At 41.9% G+C, this 16,189-nt stretch overlaps 1 protein-coding gene across 1 annotated transcript in view; it reads left to right on the top strand.

Moving 5' to 3' along the window:
* The window catches only part of PKP2 (plakophilin 2), a 40,901-nt gene extending 28,811 nt beyond the window's left edge, over positions 1 to 12,090 (top strand). Inside the window, exons 7-13 of the mRNA XM_071422447.1 lie at positions 763 to 880; positions 2,489 to 2,650; positions 3,060 to 3,233; positions 4,600 to 4,753; positions 6,694 to 6,883; positions 8,470 to 8,557; positions 10,117 to 12,090. Coding sequence (XP_071278548.1) covers positions 763 to 880; positions 2,489 to 2,650; positions 3,060 to 3,233; positions 4,600 to 4,753; positions 6,694 to 6,883; positions 8,470 to 8,557; positions 10,117 to 10,185 — 955 coding nt within the window. The 3' untranslated portion in view covers positions 10,186 to 12,090. The remainder of the gene's footprint in view (positions 1 to 762; positions 881 to 2,488; positions 2,651 to 3,059; positions 3,234 to 4,599; positions 4,754 to 6,693; positions 6,884 to 8,469; positions 8,558 to 10,116) is intronic.
* Positions 12,091 to 16,189: the final 4,099 nt, after the last annotated feature.

Genomic DNA, 16,189 nt, shown 5'->3' with positions numbered 1-16,189 from the left:
ATTTCAAACAAAGAAGCTTGAATGTCCTTTGTCCAGCAGAGCTGCAGGAGTCAAAAAAAAAAAAAAAACCACCTGGATTTACAATTCTGGTATTCCGTAATTCAGACTTTGCTGAGTTGTAAAAATAATTATACCTCAAAAGTGCAAGTGTTGTTTCTTCCATCGGTAGCTCATTTAGAGCCAAGCAGCTTCAAGCAGAAAGTGTGTGTTTGGTGTGTCAAGAGTTTTTAAATCAGTTTTGTAATTCATTTGTGAGTTGTACTTGGTTTACTACAAAGCCCAGCAAATGTTGCTTGAAAGGCAGGCAAAGGGTGGGTCTGTGCATGTGGATGTGGAGATGCTGCTGGAACTCTCAGACCATGTGCCTGTAGATGGGTCAGCTTGGATCAAAAACCAGCTCAGTGTAAGTAAATTAATTCTAATTTACTTTCCATTTCCATTCTGTGCATGGAAATTTTTACAGGCATCTCTCCTCTGATATTTTCACCATCCTAGACATTAAAATTATAACTGAAAATGGAATATCGAAAACAAGTCCAAGTTTTGGTTTGTTTTTTTTTTGTTTCCCTGGAGTATTTATTTTTGTCTGGGAGTGAAAGTTTTACCTAGAGGAGGCTCAGATTGTCTTACACCTCTGAAGAAAAGACACAGTCAACCTGAACTTCAGTATCTTTAAGTTCTGGCTGGAAAAGTTTGTGAGAGGAGCACAAGAAAATACCTTTGACTAAATCTCTTCTCCCCAACATTTTCTTTCCCGCATAGAAACATGAGCTCTGCTGGCCCAGAAGGAAGGAAGAAGATGAGAGAATGTGAGGGCTTGATTGATTCTCTTGTGTATTATATCCAAGGAGCTATTGCAGACCATGAGCCCAATGACAAGGTACTCTTTGAGATGAAATGTGTTTTCCTAGAGGAAATTGCCAAGTGAACATTTTTCTGTTGTTGTTTAGAAACCAATGTTCAGAAGCAGCTGTGATGCAATTGCAAAACTTCTTTCCAAGGCTTTTAAAACTGCCACCAAAGGTGAAAGTCCAGTAAGAATCTTTTTGAAGTATTTTTACCCTGCAATCAAAAAGAATAGTATAACTCAGCACTGGGAAAACATTTTCAGAATATCTAGAGAGAAAGGTAGAAACTTCTGGGGGTTTTTGGGTGGGTTTTTTTGGGTGGGTTTTTTTGGGTGGGTTTTTTTGGGTTGTTTCTTTGTTTCTGTTTGTTTTGGGGTTTTGGTTTTTTTTTTTTTTAAGTGAGATAAAATCACAGCTTTCAGAAGTGCTGGAACACAAAAGAGTCAGATGTTGCCTTTTTGGTTGTCTCAAGGTGCTAGCTAGCTAGAAGCTTAAAAAATCAAATCTGCTTACTCTCCTATATATTTAATGCTACTCTCCTATATATTTAATGCTACATAACCCTTAGGAAATGAAGAACCCAAATCCCTTTGGGTGGCAGTGTGATTAAGGAGCTTGCATCATTTAGAACAGAAGTAATTTTCCTACATTTTCTTAGAAAAAAAAACTGCACTTTTTTTTCCTTGCTGCCTAAGCCTAAGGCAGTAACTGCAAGGACATGGACACCTCCAGGTGCCAGTTTCTCTCACTCTTCCTCCCTCCAGCGAGTGCAGGTGAACCCTGGACGCAGATTCTGTGAGCAGAGGCTTGTCTTTCAGCTGGGTGAAGTTGGGTGAGAAGAGCAGCTGTCACTGACATGAGCTGCAGCCTGTAGGGCACCTCTGGTGGGCCTGCCATAGCTTGTGCTGTGCAGTGGTAATTACTGCACATTTATAGCTCTCTTCTAGGATTAGTTACTTGAGCTTGCCCATCTCCCTGTAGCCGGTGCCATTAGCTTCAGGGAGAATCCAGCACATTACACGTGTGCCAGTAGCTCCCTGCTGCATTTTGTCTTAAAACCACTCATTCCTTTTTGGCTTTCAAAAGAAGAGCAACTGGTAACAAAAGCTCTTTGCCACTGGACTCATCACTCAGAAATTGTAGACCTGACCTTAGCCACGTTCAGGAAGGAATGTCTTATTTAAAAAAGCATTCCACCACAGAAAAATGCTTCCTCCTTGGGGAAGATGAAAAGCTTTCCTCTTGCTGATGCTGTGGTGAGGTGTGTACATGATCATCTTTGCTCCTAAGCCCTTAAACATTTCTTGGCACATTTCTGTGTCGAGCAGCACTCGCCCAAACAATTCCCAGGCACAGCTGAGGAATTCTGATGTCCCAGGACCATTTCCAACAGGCAGGCACCCCACTCCCAGTGCAGCCCCGAGTGCCAGCTGCCTGCTGGGCTCAGGAACATCCCAGGGCATGTTTCATTTCTCAGTGCAAGGCACTCTGGTGGATCACTGCCCTGAAGCCTGGCTCTTCCATGAGGCATTAGAAACTCTGCAGTCAGTTACTGAAGATCCACAAATCTCCTCCCATGTCTGTACATGTCCCTTCAACACTTGCCAAAGCTTTCAATTTTTCTTCTTTTGTTATTTTAGGCCACAGAGAACTGCGTGTGCATTCTACACAATCTTTCCTACCAGCTAGAGCTAGAGCTCCCTGAGAGCTATGCCCAGAGCATATATGTGCAAAGAAGAAACATTTCTAACAATGATAAAACCCCAGGCTGTTTTGGAACACGGAGCAGAAAAGTAAAAGAGGTAAAGTACATGATTAGTTACATCTCGTTTGGTTAATAACTTGTAGCAAACTCTGAACAATAAGGCTGTAATCTAATTAACAGTCTGTTATTGATGTATCTGGTAGGGTGACACTTCCTTGCCCCGAAAATGCAAATTTCTTGATAGTCCTTCTTGATACAAATTCTCTCATTTAGCTTCTGCTGATTGCAATGGCATAACAAATGTTTTATTAGTTGAGGAATACTCACTGGATGGACTGGCCACTATCATTAAATACTGAAATTTTGCACATTATTATTTGAACTCAGAACTTGACAGTCTCCAAATAACCTGGTCATGCAGAGTTACAAAATGGCTAGTACAGCTCGTGGTGCATTAAGCTACAGAGATCACTGTTTCTAAAGGCTTGATCTGTTGGCATGTTTAGAAGCAGCAGGACACCCCGCTTCCTGAGGAAAAGAGCAATCCCAAAGGTGTTGAGTCGCTCTGGCATTCTACGCTGATTAGGATATACCTCTCCTTAATAGCAAAGAGTACCAGAAGCTACACCCAAGAAGCATCCCTGGGAGCTCTCCAGAACCTCACAGCTGGCACTGGACCAGTAAGTCAGCTTTTTTCCTTTTCTTTTCATTTAGTTCTTGATGTGAATGTGTAGAGTGCATCTGAGCTCAAATAAGCACTGACAAGTCACTGGCTCACTGACACAGTGAAGGAAAATGAAGAACATTGAAGGGAAAGTCATAACCAGCAGTGCAGCTTTTCCTTGCTTGGCAGATAGTGGGGTCTACTTCTTCTCCTTCTGTGTACAGCTCCATGTGTGGAGTTTGCCAATTCATCACACTATGAGGGATGAGCAGATGTTAAAAGCCCTAAAAATGTAATTTTTGTGGAAGACAGTCCTGTGGAGAGAGGAGTGCTCTGACACACCAGCAGATCACTTTTGTGTTGAAGAAACTAATGGTATCTGTCTGAGAGAGCACCTGGAAGAAAGAGGGCTTGCAACTTCTTTTTTATCACCTCCCTTTCTTGTTGCAACTCATTTGTAACTGGCTTAAAACTATTTGAAATATGCTTAAACTGGTGCAGAGAGCTGGCTGTGTGTGTGGCTTTTTTGAGGCTCTGCACTGGTGGCAATGACTCAAAGTGCCTCTCCACAGATGCCATTGGCAGTGGCCCGCACTGTTGTTCAAAAGGCAAGCGAGCTCCCGAGCATCCGTGCCATGCTGCACATCAGCCACCCTGCAACTCATATGTAACTCTGGTCTAAAACTATTTGAAATGCTTAAATTGGTGCAGAGAGCTGGGTTTTTTGAGGCTCTGCACTGGTAGCAAAGAAACAGAAATGCCTCTCCACAGATGCCATTGGCAGTGGCCCAGACTGTTGTGCAAAGGGCAAGCAGGCTACTGAGCATCCGTGCCATGCTGCACATCAGCCACCCTGCAACTCATATGTAACTCTGGTCTAAAACTGTTTGAAATATTCTTAAACTGGTGCAGAGAGCTGGGTTTTTCTGAGGCTCTGCACTGGTGGCAATGAAACAGAAGTGCCTCTCCACAGTTGCCATTGGCAGTGGCCGGGACTGTTGTGCAAAAGGCAAGCGAGCTACCGAGCATCCGTGCCATGCTGCACATCAGCCACCCTGCAACTCATATGTAACTGGCTTAAAACTGTTTGAAATGTGCTTAAACTGGTGCAGAGAGCTGCCTGTGTGTGTGGTTTTTTTGAGACTCTGCACTGGTGGCAATGTCACCAAGTGTCCTTTCCATAGATGCCATTGGCAGTGGCCCAGACTGTTGTGCAAAGGGCCAACAGGCTCCTGAGCCTCCGTGCCATGCTGCACGTCAGCCCCCCTGCAACTCATTTGTAACTGGCTTAAAACTGTTTGAAATATGCTTAAACTGGTGCAGAGAGCTGCCTTTTTTGAGGCTCTGCACTGGTGGCAATGTCACAAAGTGCCTCTCCCCAGATGCCATTGGCAGTGGCCCGCACTGTTGTGCAAAGGGCCAACGGGCTCCCGAGCATCCGCGCCATGCTGCACGTCAGCCACCCCGCCGTGAAGAAGACAGCGGTCTCCCTGCTCAGGAACCTGTCCCGAAACCCCTCCCTGCAAAATGACATAGGTGAGCAAAAACTCAGAGCTTGCTCTGCTCTCTTCACATCAAAGTTTCCTGCTTTGAAAGAAAGAAATGTTGGAAAAACCCCTGATCTGTGAGTTTTGTAGATTTTTCACCAGATACTTGCGGTCACTGTATACAGGGCTTAAAATTAAGAGTTTTGCCTAAACAAGCTTTTCACTCTATTGGGTATTCCTCTTCAGATACTTCCACTGGTGTTACTTTCAAAAATACATAATTAAAGTAAATTCTACACAGATTTGGAGAGGGAGTTTTTCTTCTGCTCAGAATAGGGTAAAGGAAGGTGATTGCTAAGTTTTGTGCTGCCACAGCTGCATAATGCTTCACAAGAAATCACAGAGCATCTCTAATTCTTCTAGCAAAGATCAGACTCTCTCTTACTAGACACAAGGCTTTAAAAGTTTGCAGCCCACACAGTTTTCCTTCTATCCTTTTAATAATGGAAGCTATAATATTTTCATATTTTATAATATAAAAATAGTTAATTCTTTTAAATGATCTCATTTCTACATAAAGCCATTTCTATTCTGAGTATTCTCATTTCAATTTATTGTGTATTTAAGACTTTATCCCACTGACAGGATAAAATGTGTTCATATAATTTGTTGTTCTTTTTCGTTTTCCCACCAAGAGGGAAAGGGGAAATTCCAGGTATAAAGATAGCTCATGGGACAGATTACCCTCCAGAATTCTGCAGAACAGTCTCTTGGACCTTGCTTGAGCCTTAAAGAGCATTCCCTGTTAATGAAAATCTTATAACATGTTGTTGGGCTGATTTCAGAGGGATAATCCATATGGTGTTAGCAATTACAGGTGGTGAATCCCCCTGAAAGAGAAGAAATTAAACTGATAAAAAGTTGTGATGTCATCAGGAAAAAATAATTTATGAGAATATGGGAAAGACAGAATAGCACAAAGCTTTGGGGGCAGGTGCTTCATCTTGCACATTCACAGTTGTTCTTGTTTTACTCATAATGGAGAGGACTGGGGGAATTTCAGGTGAACCTTTTCTCTATTAAAAGATGTTCTTTTTGATTGACTGAATGCATGTGTGAATTCAGGTCAAATTCTAAAAAGAAAAACTTTGGCCAAAGGAAAACATTTGAGAGGGCACCCTGTTTTCTCTATTATAAGGGTCTAAATTTATCAAACAAAATGAACCTACATTTATCCAAATTTATCAAGCAAAATGAACCTCCATATCAAATGGAGATAAATTTAATATAAAATATCTCTAGCAGGGAAGTGGCAGCCTGCAGCTGGCACATGCCTGGCTGTGGTATTTTCTGGGATCCCACCATGGCAGGAAGGAAATTAATCTGACTCCATGTTCTTAGAAGGCCAATTTATTATTTTATGCACTTATATTATATTAAAGGATGCTATACTAAAACTACACTAAAGAATAGAGAAAGGATACTTACAGAAGGCTTAAGATAATAATGAAAAACTTGTGACTGCTTCCAGAGTCCCGACACAGCTGGATGTGATTGGTCATTAAGTAAAAACAATTCACATGTTGTGTAAACAATCTCCAACCACATTCCAAAGCAGCAAAACACAGAAGCAGCAAAACACAGGAGAAGCAATCAGATAATTATTGTTTTCATTTTTCTCTGAGGCTTCTCAGCTTCCCAGGACAAGAAATCCTGGCAAAGGGATTTTTCCAGAAAATATGACAGTGACACTTGGTGAGTTCAGTCCAGCACATGAGCTATTAATGGACTGTGCATGAGGCCAGGTACTGGCTGCCCACTGTAGTGTGGGTGCAGCTTCACCTGAATTTTGGGGATGTAATGCAGGTAGGAAGCCATGAGTGTGTGTGTGGTGGGAACACAGAGCTCCCTGCTGAGGGAGAATGGGAGGAATAATGTAAATCTGCTCCTGTTAGTAATGGAATTGCTTGTCTCTCTCCCACCCTGCAGCCAGAGAAGTCCTGCCTGACCTGGTGTCAGCCCTGCCCGAGTGCGTGCCAGGCAGTGAGGTTGCCTGTGAAACCACAGCATCCATCTGCTACACCCTGTTCAACCTGACCCAGGGCAGCTCGCACAACGCCCGGCTGCTGCTCAGCGCCCACGGCCTGCCCAAGATCATTGCCATCAGCATCAACGACAGGTGAGGGCTCCACAAGGTCATTGCCACCAGCATCAATGACAGGTGAGGGCTCCATAATCCCCAAGGTCATTGCCACCAGCATCAACTACAGGTAAGGGCTCCACAAGGTCATTGCCACCAGCATCAATGACAGGTGAGGGCTCCACAAGGTCATTGCCACCAGCATCAACGACAGTTGAGGGCTCCATAATCCTCAAGGTCATTGCCAACAGCAACAATGACAGGTAAGAGCTCCACAAGGTCATTGTCTTCAGCATCAATGACAGGTAAGAGCTCCACAAGCCTGCTCAAGGTCATTGCCATCAGCATCAAGGACAGGTAAGGGCTCCATAATTCCCAAGGTCATTGCCATCAGCACCAATGAAAGTAAGAGCTCAACAAGCCTCAAAGTCGTTGCCATCAACATCAACAACAGGTAGGGGCTCCACAAGCCTCAGGGTCATTGCCATCAGCATCAGTGACCTGATGGCTCCACAAGGTCATTGCCATCAGCATCAATGACAGGTAAGGGGCTCCACAAGCCTCACTCTGTCCCCAGGCAAAAAAGAAACTGCAACCTCTGCCACTCTGGGGGAGAAAAGCTTCATCTCAAGGTACAGGGCAGCCCAAACAAGGGATGTGAATAGAATTGCACTGATTGGGAAATACAGAAAGATGTCTTAGGACAACTCTCCCATCCATAGCTAAACTCACCAAGTTCTGGCATTTTAAATGTTCCTCATTTAAAGCATTAAAATAACTATATAATATTAAAGCATTTAATATTATTAATATAATATAATTTAATTTCTATAATTTAGGCATATAAAATAACTAATAATATTAAAGCATTTTAAAAAACTTCTCAGAATATAACTGCACCACATTATCTGTATTCTGATATATATGTAGTGACTGATCAGCAGATCTCATCTGTACCCAAAATATCTTTCCTGTCCATTGTTATACAGCCCTGATAAACTTTAGCAATAAAGTGCAGGCATACATTTTATAGAACCTATAGATCTGCACTTAAAAATTAAATATTGGCATTTTAGAGAACAGATTCAAATTTTAATCATTCTTTAATATGTAAACAAATGCAATCAACATTTACTCCAAAGATAATTAATGTTTTAAAAATATGAGTAACTATTCCATTTGCCTTGCTCTCTCTTGGCAAAATGAAAAGGAAATCAATCTCAGTAAAGGAGGCCTCATGAGGACCTGAATAGTTTAAATCCTGTCTAACTAACAAGAGATTTTACCTACTGGAAAGATTTTTTTCAGATGGTTGTTGTGCTGAGGTTATTTGCCTCAGCTGAAATTGCACAATATGATAGCTGCTGTAAGGTGTAGGCTACAGAGCACTTGATTTCTCCCTAAATCTGAAGAATGAGTGGAGCAGGGAGGCATGTTTCATTTGTTTCAGTAATAAGGACAGCCCAAAAGATGCTACAATTCCTAAAGGGTGGCAAACCAGCACTTAGGAGTAAAGAGAGATTAAAAAAATGCTATGAGGTTATGTTTGCTGAGGTGTGTACATGCACCATGATTATTATGTGGGAATTTAAATACGTTTTATCATTCTTTTTGCAAAATGGCAGCAATATGTTCAGCAAAGCCAGCAGGGCTGCTTCAGTCCTCCTCTACTCCCTGTGGTTACACACCGATCTCCACAGTGCCTACAAAAAGGTGAGCACAAAGAAAAATAGTCTGTTCCCTCAGACCTAGAACCCTTTCATTTGTCCTCTGGGGCCCTTAGCACTCCTGCACATTTAAGAATCGACCTATGATAGGATTCAAGTGGTCCCTGAATTTGGTTTTCTTATTTACTTGTGCATAAGTACAAGTACTGCATGGCCTTCATTTTTGCTCCTCTGTGTTCATGTTCTCTCCCTCTGTGGTTTTATCTCCACTGACAGAGCTTGTGAAAAGCTTTGCTGCTCCTGCCAGGAGTGCCAGGTGGTGGGAAGTAATGCAGAGTGGAGGTGATGCCCATGCACACTGGCTGAACCTGCCTGGCACAGAGGAGCCACGGTGGCAGCAAAGCCAAGGGCAGGGCAGGCAGCTCCCTGCCCTAAAAGCAGAGCAGCTCTGTTCTCCTTGTTGTTTGCACAGCCTGCTAGCCCAGGTTATAGTCACACAAAACCTATGGCAAACATTTACTGCCATAGTCAGGTCAAACAAAAAATGGCCAGCATGAGTCTGCCACAAACCAGTTTGGTTTTTTTAAAGCTCTCTCTCTGCTTTTTCAACCCTCAGCTGAGTCAACTTCCACCTATCAACCTTCACCCTGCATCTCAAACTGATTCTAATCCTTGTGTGTTTGCTGTTCAGAATTTGTCACTTCAAATTCCCTATAACCTAAAACTGTCCCAAGTTCTCAAGCAAGCTGATAGCATTCGTTATTCAGCTGTTTCTCTTTGTAGATTTTTTTTTTGTTGAAATTTGCTACAAGACACTTTCTTAGCATAAACTTTAACAGTGTTGCATCACACCTAGCAGGAATGGCCCCACAAGCCAGAAATCTGTGTTCCAGAATAAGGCTATTGTGCCATATAAATTCCTAACTAGTTGTCTCTGGTTTTTTACAACTGCATTCCTGAACTTACCATACAATAAATTTACCATATTATCAGCAATATCCCTGATGGCATGAATTTTATGAATTTACTGATAGTTCAGGAAAGTCTATAGGACACATTTGTCAGAGTTGATTTTCCAAAATGCTGATTATTTGCTCTTCCTATGCAAACCAGGTCCCCTAGAGACACCAGGTATGGCATTGAAAACTTCAGAACCACCAAATGTCCAGACATTTTTGAAACTTTAGTCTAATAAGCCACAGAAATCACTTTATCGAACGAAATTGATAAAATCCTGAGTCATTTTGGCATTGCCCTGAGTCATTTTGGCATTGCCCTGTGTTCCTTGTTCTGACAGGGTTGATCTCAGCTAGGTTGATCTCAGCCTGGTTAATCTCAGCTATTAGTCACCTGAAAGTTAGGAGTCTGTAGAGCTGAGGTGGAAGAACAGGCTCCTGGTACAGTCAGTGGAGGGAGGTCAGCAATTCCAGTTATCCTCTCATCTACCCTGGACTAAACGAGCCTGTTCTGTCTCTGTGACTGCTCAGGACCCTGCCTAGACCCCTGCCATGGCTCCTTATCCAGCTTTTAGGCAGCTGGAGCCACCCTTCCCTTGCAGAATCAGCACTGAAGATAATGAACTGTTCTGTTTCTTCCATTCCAAAGGCTGACTTCAAGAAGGCAGATTTCATCAACAGCAGGACCACAAAAGCCTACAATTCACTGAAAGATTGAGCACAACACCAGGAAAAGAGATCCTACAGCAGCCAGTGTAACCATCTTCACAGGGCTGGTGTCACCACCATGATCCACAAAGTATCTCAGAGAAAAAAAGGAGCTGATTTGCTATAAGGACTTGAGTGGCCAGAGTGGCTTTTTTGAGTTTTTAATCCTCATCACCTCGTTGTCACTGACAACATCAGTACCAGTATATCAACATCAATACAAATGTCAGTACAAGAATAACCAAAGATGGATTCTCCAGGATGTCTGAGGTGAAGTTTCATCCAGGTTTACCACGAGTCAGAGCTCCAGATGACTGCCTTTGTTCTATACAGAGGAGTTTGAAATGCTGGTGGGCAGCAAATTCTTTTCAGACTGTTTTATACCAAAAGTTTTCTACAGTGGGTAAGCATCAAGTGCACTGCTCAGAATTTAGTCGTTTTTCACTCTTTTGTTTCTTCACACAGCTGAATAAGAATCTCCAGACTCTATGAGTATGCACAAGAAGCTGTTTCACTACATGAATTATAAAAGCACCAATGAAGTTAAAATTACTATTTTTGTATTGCTTGTTTTCGTGGGCTCACTGGTTCTTAAGCCTCTTTCCTTTGAGATTTCATCAGCAACAGCAGCAAAACTGATTTTACATAGATCTTACCATCCCTTGCTCCTCTCATCCTCCCTCACATGGCTGTTGCATTTTACAACTGTGCCCAGAAAGGATTTTAACTAGAACCACTAAGTTTAAGGCACTGTGTTTCAGACACTTTGGGCTGAACTCAAGCTCATCGTTCTTTGCTAGTTGGTGGAGAAATTATTTGTGGGTGTTTCAGTGATTGTTTTAAGAAAATTGCAATTTCAAAACAATTCTGTTGATAATCTATATATAATAAAGGGAGTGGAGTCTTGCCTTTATTTTTGAAGTAACAGACACACACAAGGGGCTGGGCTCTGTGCTGGTTAAGGAATTCATTTGATCCTGCTTCATATTCTCTTACTTGAAATGATCATCCTCCCTACAGCAATTACATGCAATGTGATAACTTTGGGACTATGCCTGCACAAGTGGAAATAGGTAATAGGAGGGAAAAAAATTCCTGAGGACCTGAAGGCTCAGGTTTTCATTACATGATGCTCAAGATGGTAAAGAAGCACTTAAAAAAAACCCATCTGCTACATTTAGTAAGTCAGATTTTTCTCAAAGAAACCCCACAAACCCAGGGGTTAGACTGTCCATTAAACCAGCAGGAAATTCTTATATAAATAAGAATTTATTTCTGCTGGGTTATCAGCAGATGTGATCTGGCATTGCTCTTCTGAAATCAGGGGAGGTGAGCTACCTTTATGGCAATGGGTATTTTCTCATGTGTATTTTCAAGCCCTGCTGCTCCAACAGAGCCCATCCTGTGCCCTCACTGCTGAACTTGTCCAGAAGGAGATGCAAAATCCTTGGAGTAGGGACCTCACAGGGGAGGTCACCAGCCCTCTTCATTTCAACACTCCTGGCTAAAGGTCTGGCTCCTACCAGACATTTAGAACCAGTGGGTTGTACCACTGCACCGTGTCCAAACATATTTCTGGATATCTGGGAGCTCAGTTCTGCTGGCAGATGCCCACAGCTCTCCAAGGAGTCCCAGAAAGTCCCACATGTGCACACAGGACAGACAGAATGTGCCCTGGGGAGGGAAGCAAACAACGCTGCTTTCCTGTCACTGATCCTTTTCAGAGGGCTCTTAGTCCTCCACATTTGCTCTGAATAACTCAAATGCACTCCAGTAGGAGGTTTTAAAAATACTATTATTTTTTTTGTAGGATGTCATATTCAAAATACTGCAGGTCCAAAAACAACACGGGGAAAGGGAACTTACAGCGCCGCATGTTGAGGGAATTGTTTTTATAACTTTTTCAAATATGATAGAAAACAGACAATTAAAATCCAACTTTCTCTTCTAGCTTGTTAACCCAAGTAACTCTGCTTGTGCCATGAAAGAATGAATACCAGCAAACCTGGACAAGTCTCCTTTTATGGCCAAAAAGAAGTGGTAGGCAAAATTAATACAGAAAGAGTAAACCTGAATACACAGTAGCATAGGAATGAAGAATTGCAGTCTAAAAGATCAAGAAGGGAGCTTTTAGAAATGCTGCCTTTAGTCTTATTAAACTCACATGCTACTTAAGAAACAAAACAAGCAATGGTGTTGGGTACTTTTAAATACATGTGTACCTCTCAGTAAGATGTCCTTAAAAAAGAAATGCAGCAGTTTTGGGTTGTTTCCATTGGTGCAGTGGTTTTAAAGGTCTTTTTCAACCAAAATGAATCTATGATAGTGCCCCTTTAAAATCAAAGCAGTGTTCAAAAGTCACAAAGAATTATCTCAGTGCTGGCAGCAACATGAGAAACATGAGACACGCCTTATTACAACTGATCTCCCACTTGTATGCAATCAAAAACATTTCAGCAGGGCTCCAAAGAAAACAAAGCAGAGAAATAATAAAGTGCTCTCTCTAATGCAAAAAACCTGTCTTTGGTCTTTTTGTTATTAGTGAACCTACTTGGCTGGGATGCAGCAAATGTATTTTTAAGCCTAAGCCCTTCCTTCAAAAGGGCAAACTCATTTTTCAATAAAATCTAGGTATGGAGACTTAGACTTTCCTGTAACAGCACATTGTTACTGAAGGCAAGCTGTGTAATGCTCCTGTTGGCATCAGAGGCCTCCTGAAAATAATTCCTTTGTCCAGTTTTGCTGATCTGTCAAACCCCCACAATCTGCTGTTTTCACCTCTCTTTAATTGGTATTTTCCAGTAAACTTCACCATGGGCCACTGGAGATCTCAAAAATAATTAAGTGAGCCTCACCATAGTCTTGGACCCGAAGAACATTCCCACTTGCTCTGTTCCTGAGAGGAGACTGGAAACCTGGCATTTAAACATGCTGAGCAGTGCCCAAAGAGTTTTTGGCTGAAAAAGGAACTTACCCCAGGTCCTCTTGTCTTGCGTCCTAACCACAACCCAGTGCAACCACCTTTCACAGAACTGTTTTAGTAGAAACTCTTAAATAGTACAGATAATTTTGGAGTAGATTATAGACATTACCAGAGAATTAATCATTCCTTTCCTCATTTCATCCTTCCACCTTATTTTCTACTATCACTGCTCCTAAACATAGGTACTTTTTCCCTCCTTTCCTAAATAGAATTAATGTAAAATCATTCTAGAATTATGTAAAATAATTATATTTTAGAATTATGTAAATTATTTTCTAGAACTATGTAAAAATAATTCTAGAATTATGTAAAATAATTGCATTCTATTGTGCATGGGCACAGGGTTTGGGTTACTTGTCTTTTTTGTGGGGTTTTTCTTTAGAGAAAGTACATGCTATCTGTTGAGAGAGGTTCAACCTCCCCTTGTGGGCCCATGAAAGAACTGAAATGAGCTGGCAGCACCAAAAGCCCCAGCCCTCCCTGGCTCCTGTTTAGCCTGGCAATCCCTGCTCCAGAGGCAGCCCATGGAAGCTGGGGGCAGTCAGGCTGCCTGTTTGGTTGGATTTTTGTTTGTTACCATGCTCAGCCCTTAGGATCCAGCCTGACAGGAGCATCAGCATTTTCCCAGCTTTAGTTTTCAGGGCCAAAAAGCCCAAGAGTGTCTCTTCACAGCCCTCCTGGGGGATGCCTCAGGAGCTGGCCTGATGAGCAGTCACACACTGAATCATGCTCAGACCATGCCAAGTGCTGAGAACTGCTGCTTCCCAAACTATTCCAGCTCCTGCAGCTGCTCCTCCATTCCTTTACTCAAAGTGCTGCTGACTAAAACCTCAGTTTACATTCCTGACTCATGCTCCAGACCCACCCCATGGGGAAGATAACACGACCTTAAGGCAGTATCTGATAGGAGACAGAGATCTGGAAACAGCAACCAGAGCAGAGGAAATGCATATTTGAGCTCAGCATCACAGCACACCAAGGACAAGCCCTGAGACATCAGGTACTGGTGCAACCATGAGAGTTATGCCTGGAGAATTGGTGTAGATGTTGCACAGCCCACTGGAAACCCAGCAGAGAGATTTGCTCAAATACACAAAAAACAGAAAGGCTTCAGTGCAGACACTGTACACAGATCAGGGGTTTGCCTTTCTCGGCTTACTTTGAATATATGAATAGGTTTGCATATGAAGGGGAAATAAACTAATTTTTTCTTATTTCACATGTTCAGAGCCAAAACCATCCTAAAATACACATTAGAGGCATTCTAGGCTTATCAGAAATTAGAATTTGCCCACATCCTTCCTTCAGCTGTATCTTCCAGTCCCAATGTGACTGTAAATAATTCAAGTTTAGGAACTTAACATTTCTTTAACAATTTTCCAATTATTCAACCTAAGCTCCCATTCTCTTATTAGTATCTTGTTATTCTTAGTCCTTTCTCAGACCAGCCTAAACGTGCACAGATGCAGAAAAGAGGAAGCAGGTATGTTCTTAGCAGCTACAATTTAGAGCCAATACTGCAAATACCCCCATGGTATCAGTGTTTTGCATGCTCTAATTTGTAATCAGCTATAGGACCATGAGTCAAACTATCACCACTCACACCTTGAAAGGAGCTGGGTCCCCAAAATCCCCTCCCTGCTCTTATTTACCCCTCCTACTAACTTGGCTGTACTTAAACATCTGTAACAATAACTCTCTTATTTACCCCTCTACTAACTTGGCTGTACTTAAACATCTGTAACAATAACTCTCCTCCTGCAACTTCAGTAAGAGACTTGAGGTCTTCCCCAGTTCTAGAGAAATTTAAAGGCATTTTTGGCCCTCAAAAATACATCCTTACTGTGTTTTCACCAGAAAGGGAAATAGCCATGTCTGAGCCACAGAAAAATAATAGTGATAGGCCAAGAAGGAAAAAATCTTTCAAAAAGTGCAGAAACTTTCTGAAGCCCATGAAGGCCATAAGAAAATGGGTTCCAGGCTGTGTTTGGCTTGGAATAACAACAAAACAAAACAGTAATGTTGTAGTATCAGTGTTGAACTCTGCCTGGAAAGCACACTGTGCCTTAGGATACATGGGCACACTTGAGTTTCAACTCAAAACTCTGGACATTGGGCTTAGCCCCTTTACAAACTGTGAATGAGTTTAAACCCTGCACAATTCTTAAAGACTGGAGAAGCTCAGCGACCTTTGCATTGCAGTTGTAACACAGCAGCACACAGGATGCTGCAGTGAGAGCCAGGGAGGTATTATGTCTTTATGAAAATTAAAATAGGGATTCTTAAGAAGTTTTTTTTCTTTCCAGATGCTGGGAAAAAGAAGTGCTCTAAACATATGATACACACAGTCTTGAAATACTATTTTCATAAGAGGATAATATTTGTTATTTTAAAAGTATATGGACAAAAGGTAAGAGTTTTTAACATAAAGGGAGGCTGGGATGAGAAACTCAGGTCTGATGATATAAATACCTGGTGATAAAAAGGAGAATCTATAAATCACTATTTGCACCAGCATTGCAGTGGGTTTTTGTGTTTTGCTTTGTTTTAGTGGTATACTACTACTTGACCTGAAATTACTTAAAACCTGGAAGTCAAAAGCTGGTGCCCTGTATAGCAACAATATTCTTGCAGAAGTGTTATTGGAGAAGATTTGGCACAGTTAAAATGACACAAAGAGATGGAGGGAAGATTGTCTTTTGGGGTGAAAGACTGGAGCAGAGGCCTCTGAAAGAATTCCTCCTGAGCACACAGCATGAATTACCCATCCTCCAAGGACAGATTACCTGATCATATCAGTTATTTTCTGCTGTTTTGCAGAGAGGTGGACAAATTCACCATTACCTCAGGGTTGTAATTAAGTTATTGTGAGGGTTATTAGGGATAATAAATAGGCCACAATAAATTCTACAGTATATAATATGCTCAGCTATAAAAGAAGAGCTATTTAGTTTGTCTGATAATGGCACTTTGTAAAACCTGTGTTTTACAAAGCAACTTCATGTTCTTCACATCCACTGTAGTGGCTACA

Source organism: Agelaius tricolor, unplaced genomic scaffold, assembly GCF_023055355.1.
Source record: "Agelaius tricolor isolate 1412-34295 unplaced genomic scaffold, bAgeTri1.0.p SCAF_3, whole genome shotgun sequence".
NCBI classification, from domain to species: Eukaryota; Metazoa; Chordata; class Aves; order Passeriformes; family Icteridae; genus Agelaius; species Agelaius tricolor.
Note: the sequence above shows the minus strand (reverse complement) of the source record. Positions and strands in the feature narration are given on the sequence as shown.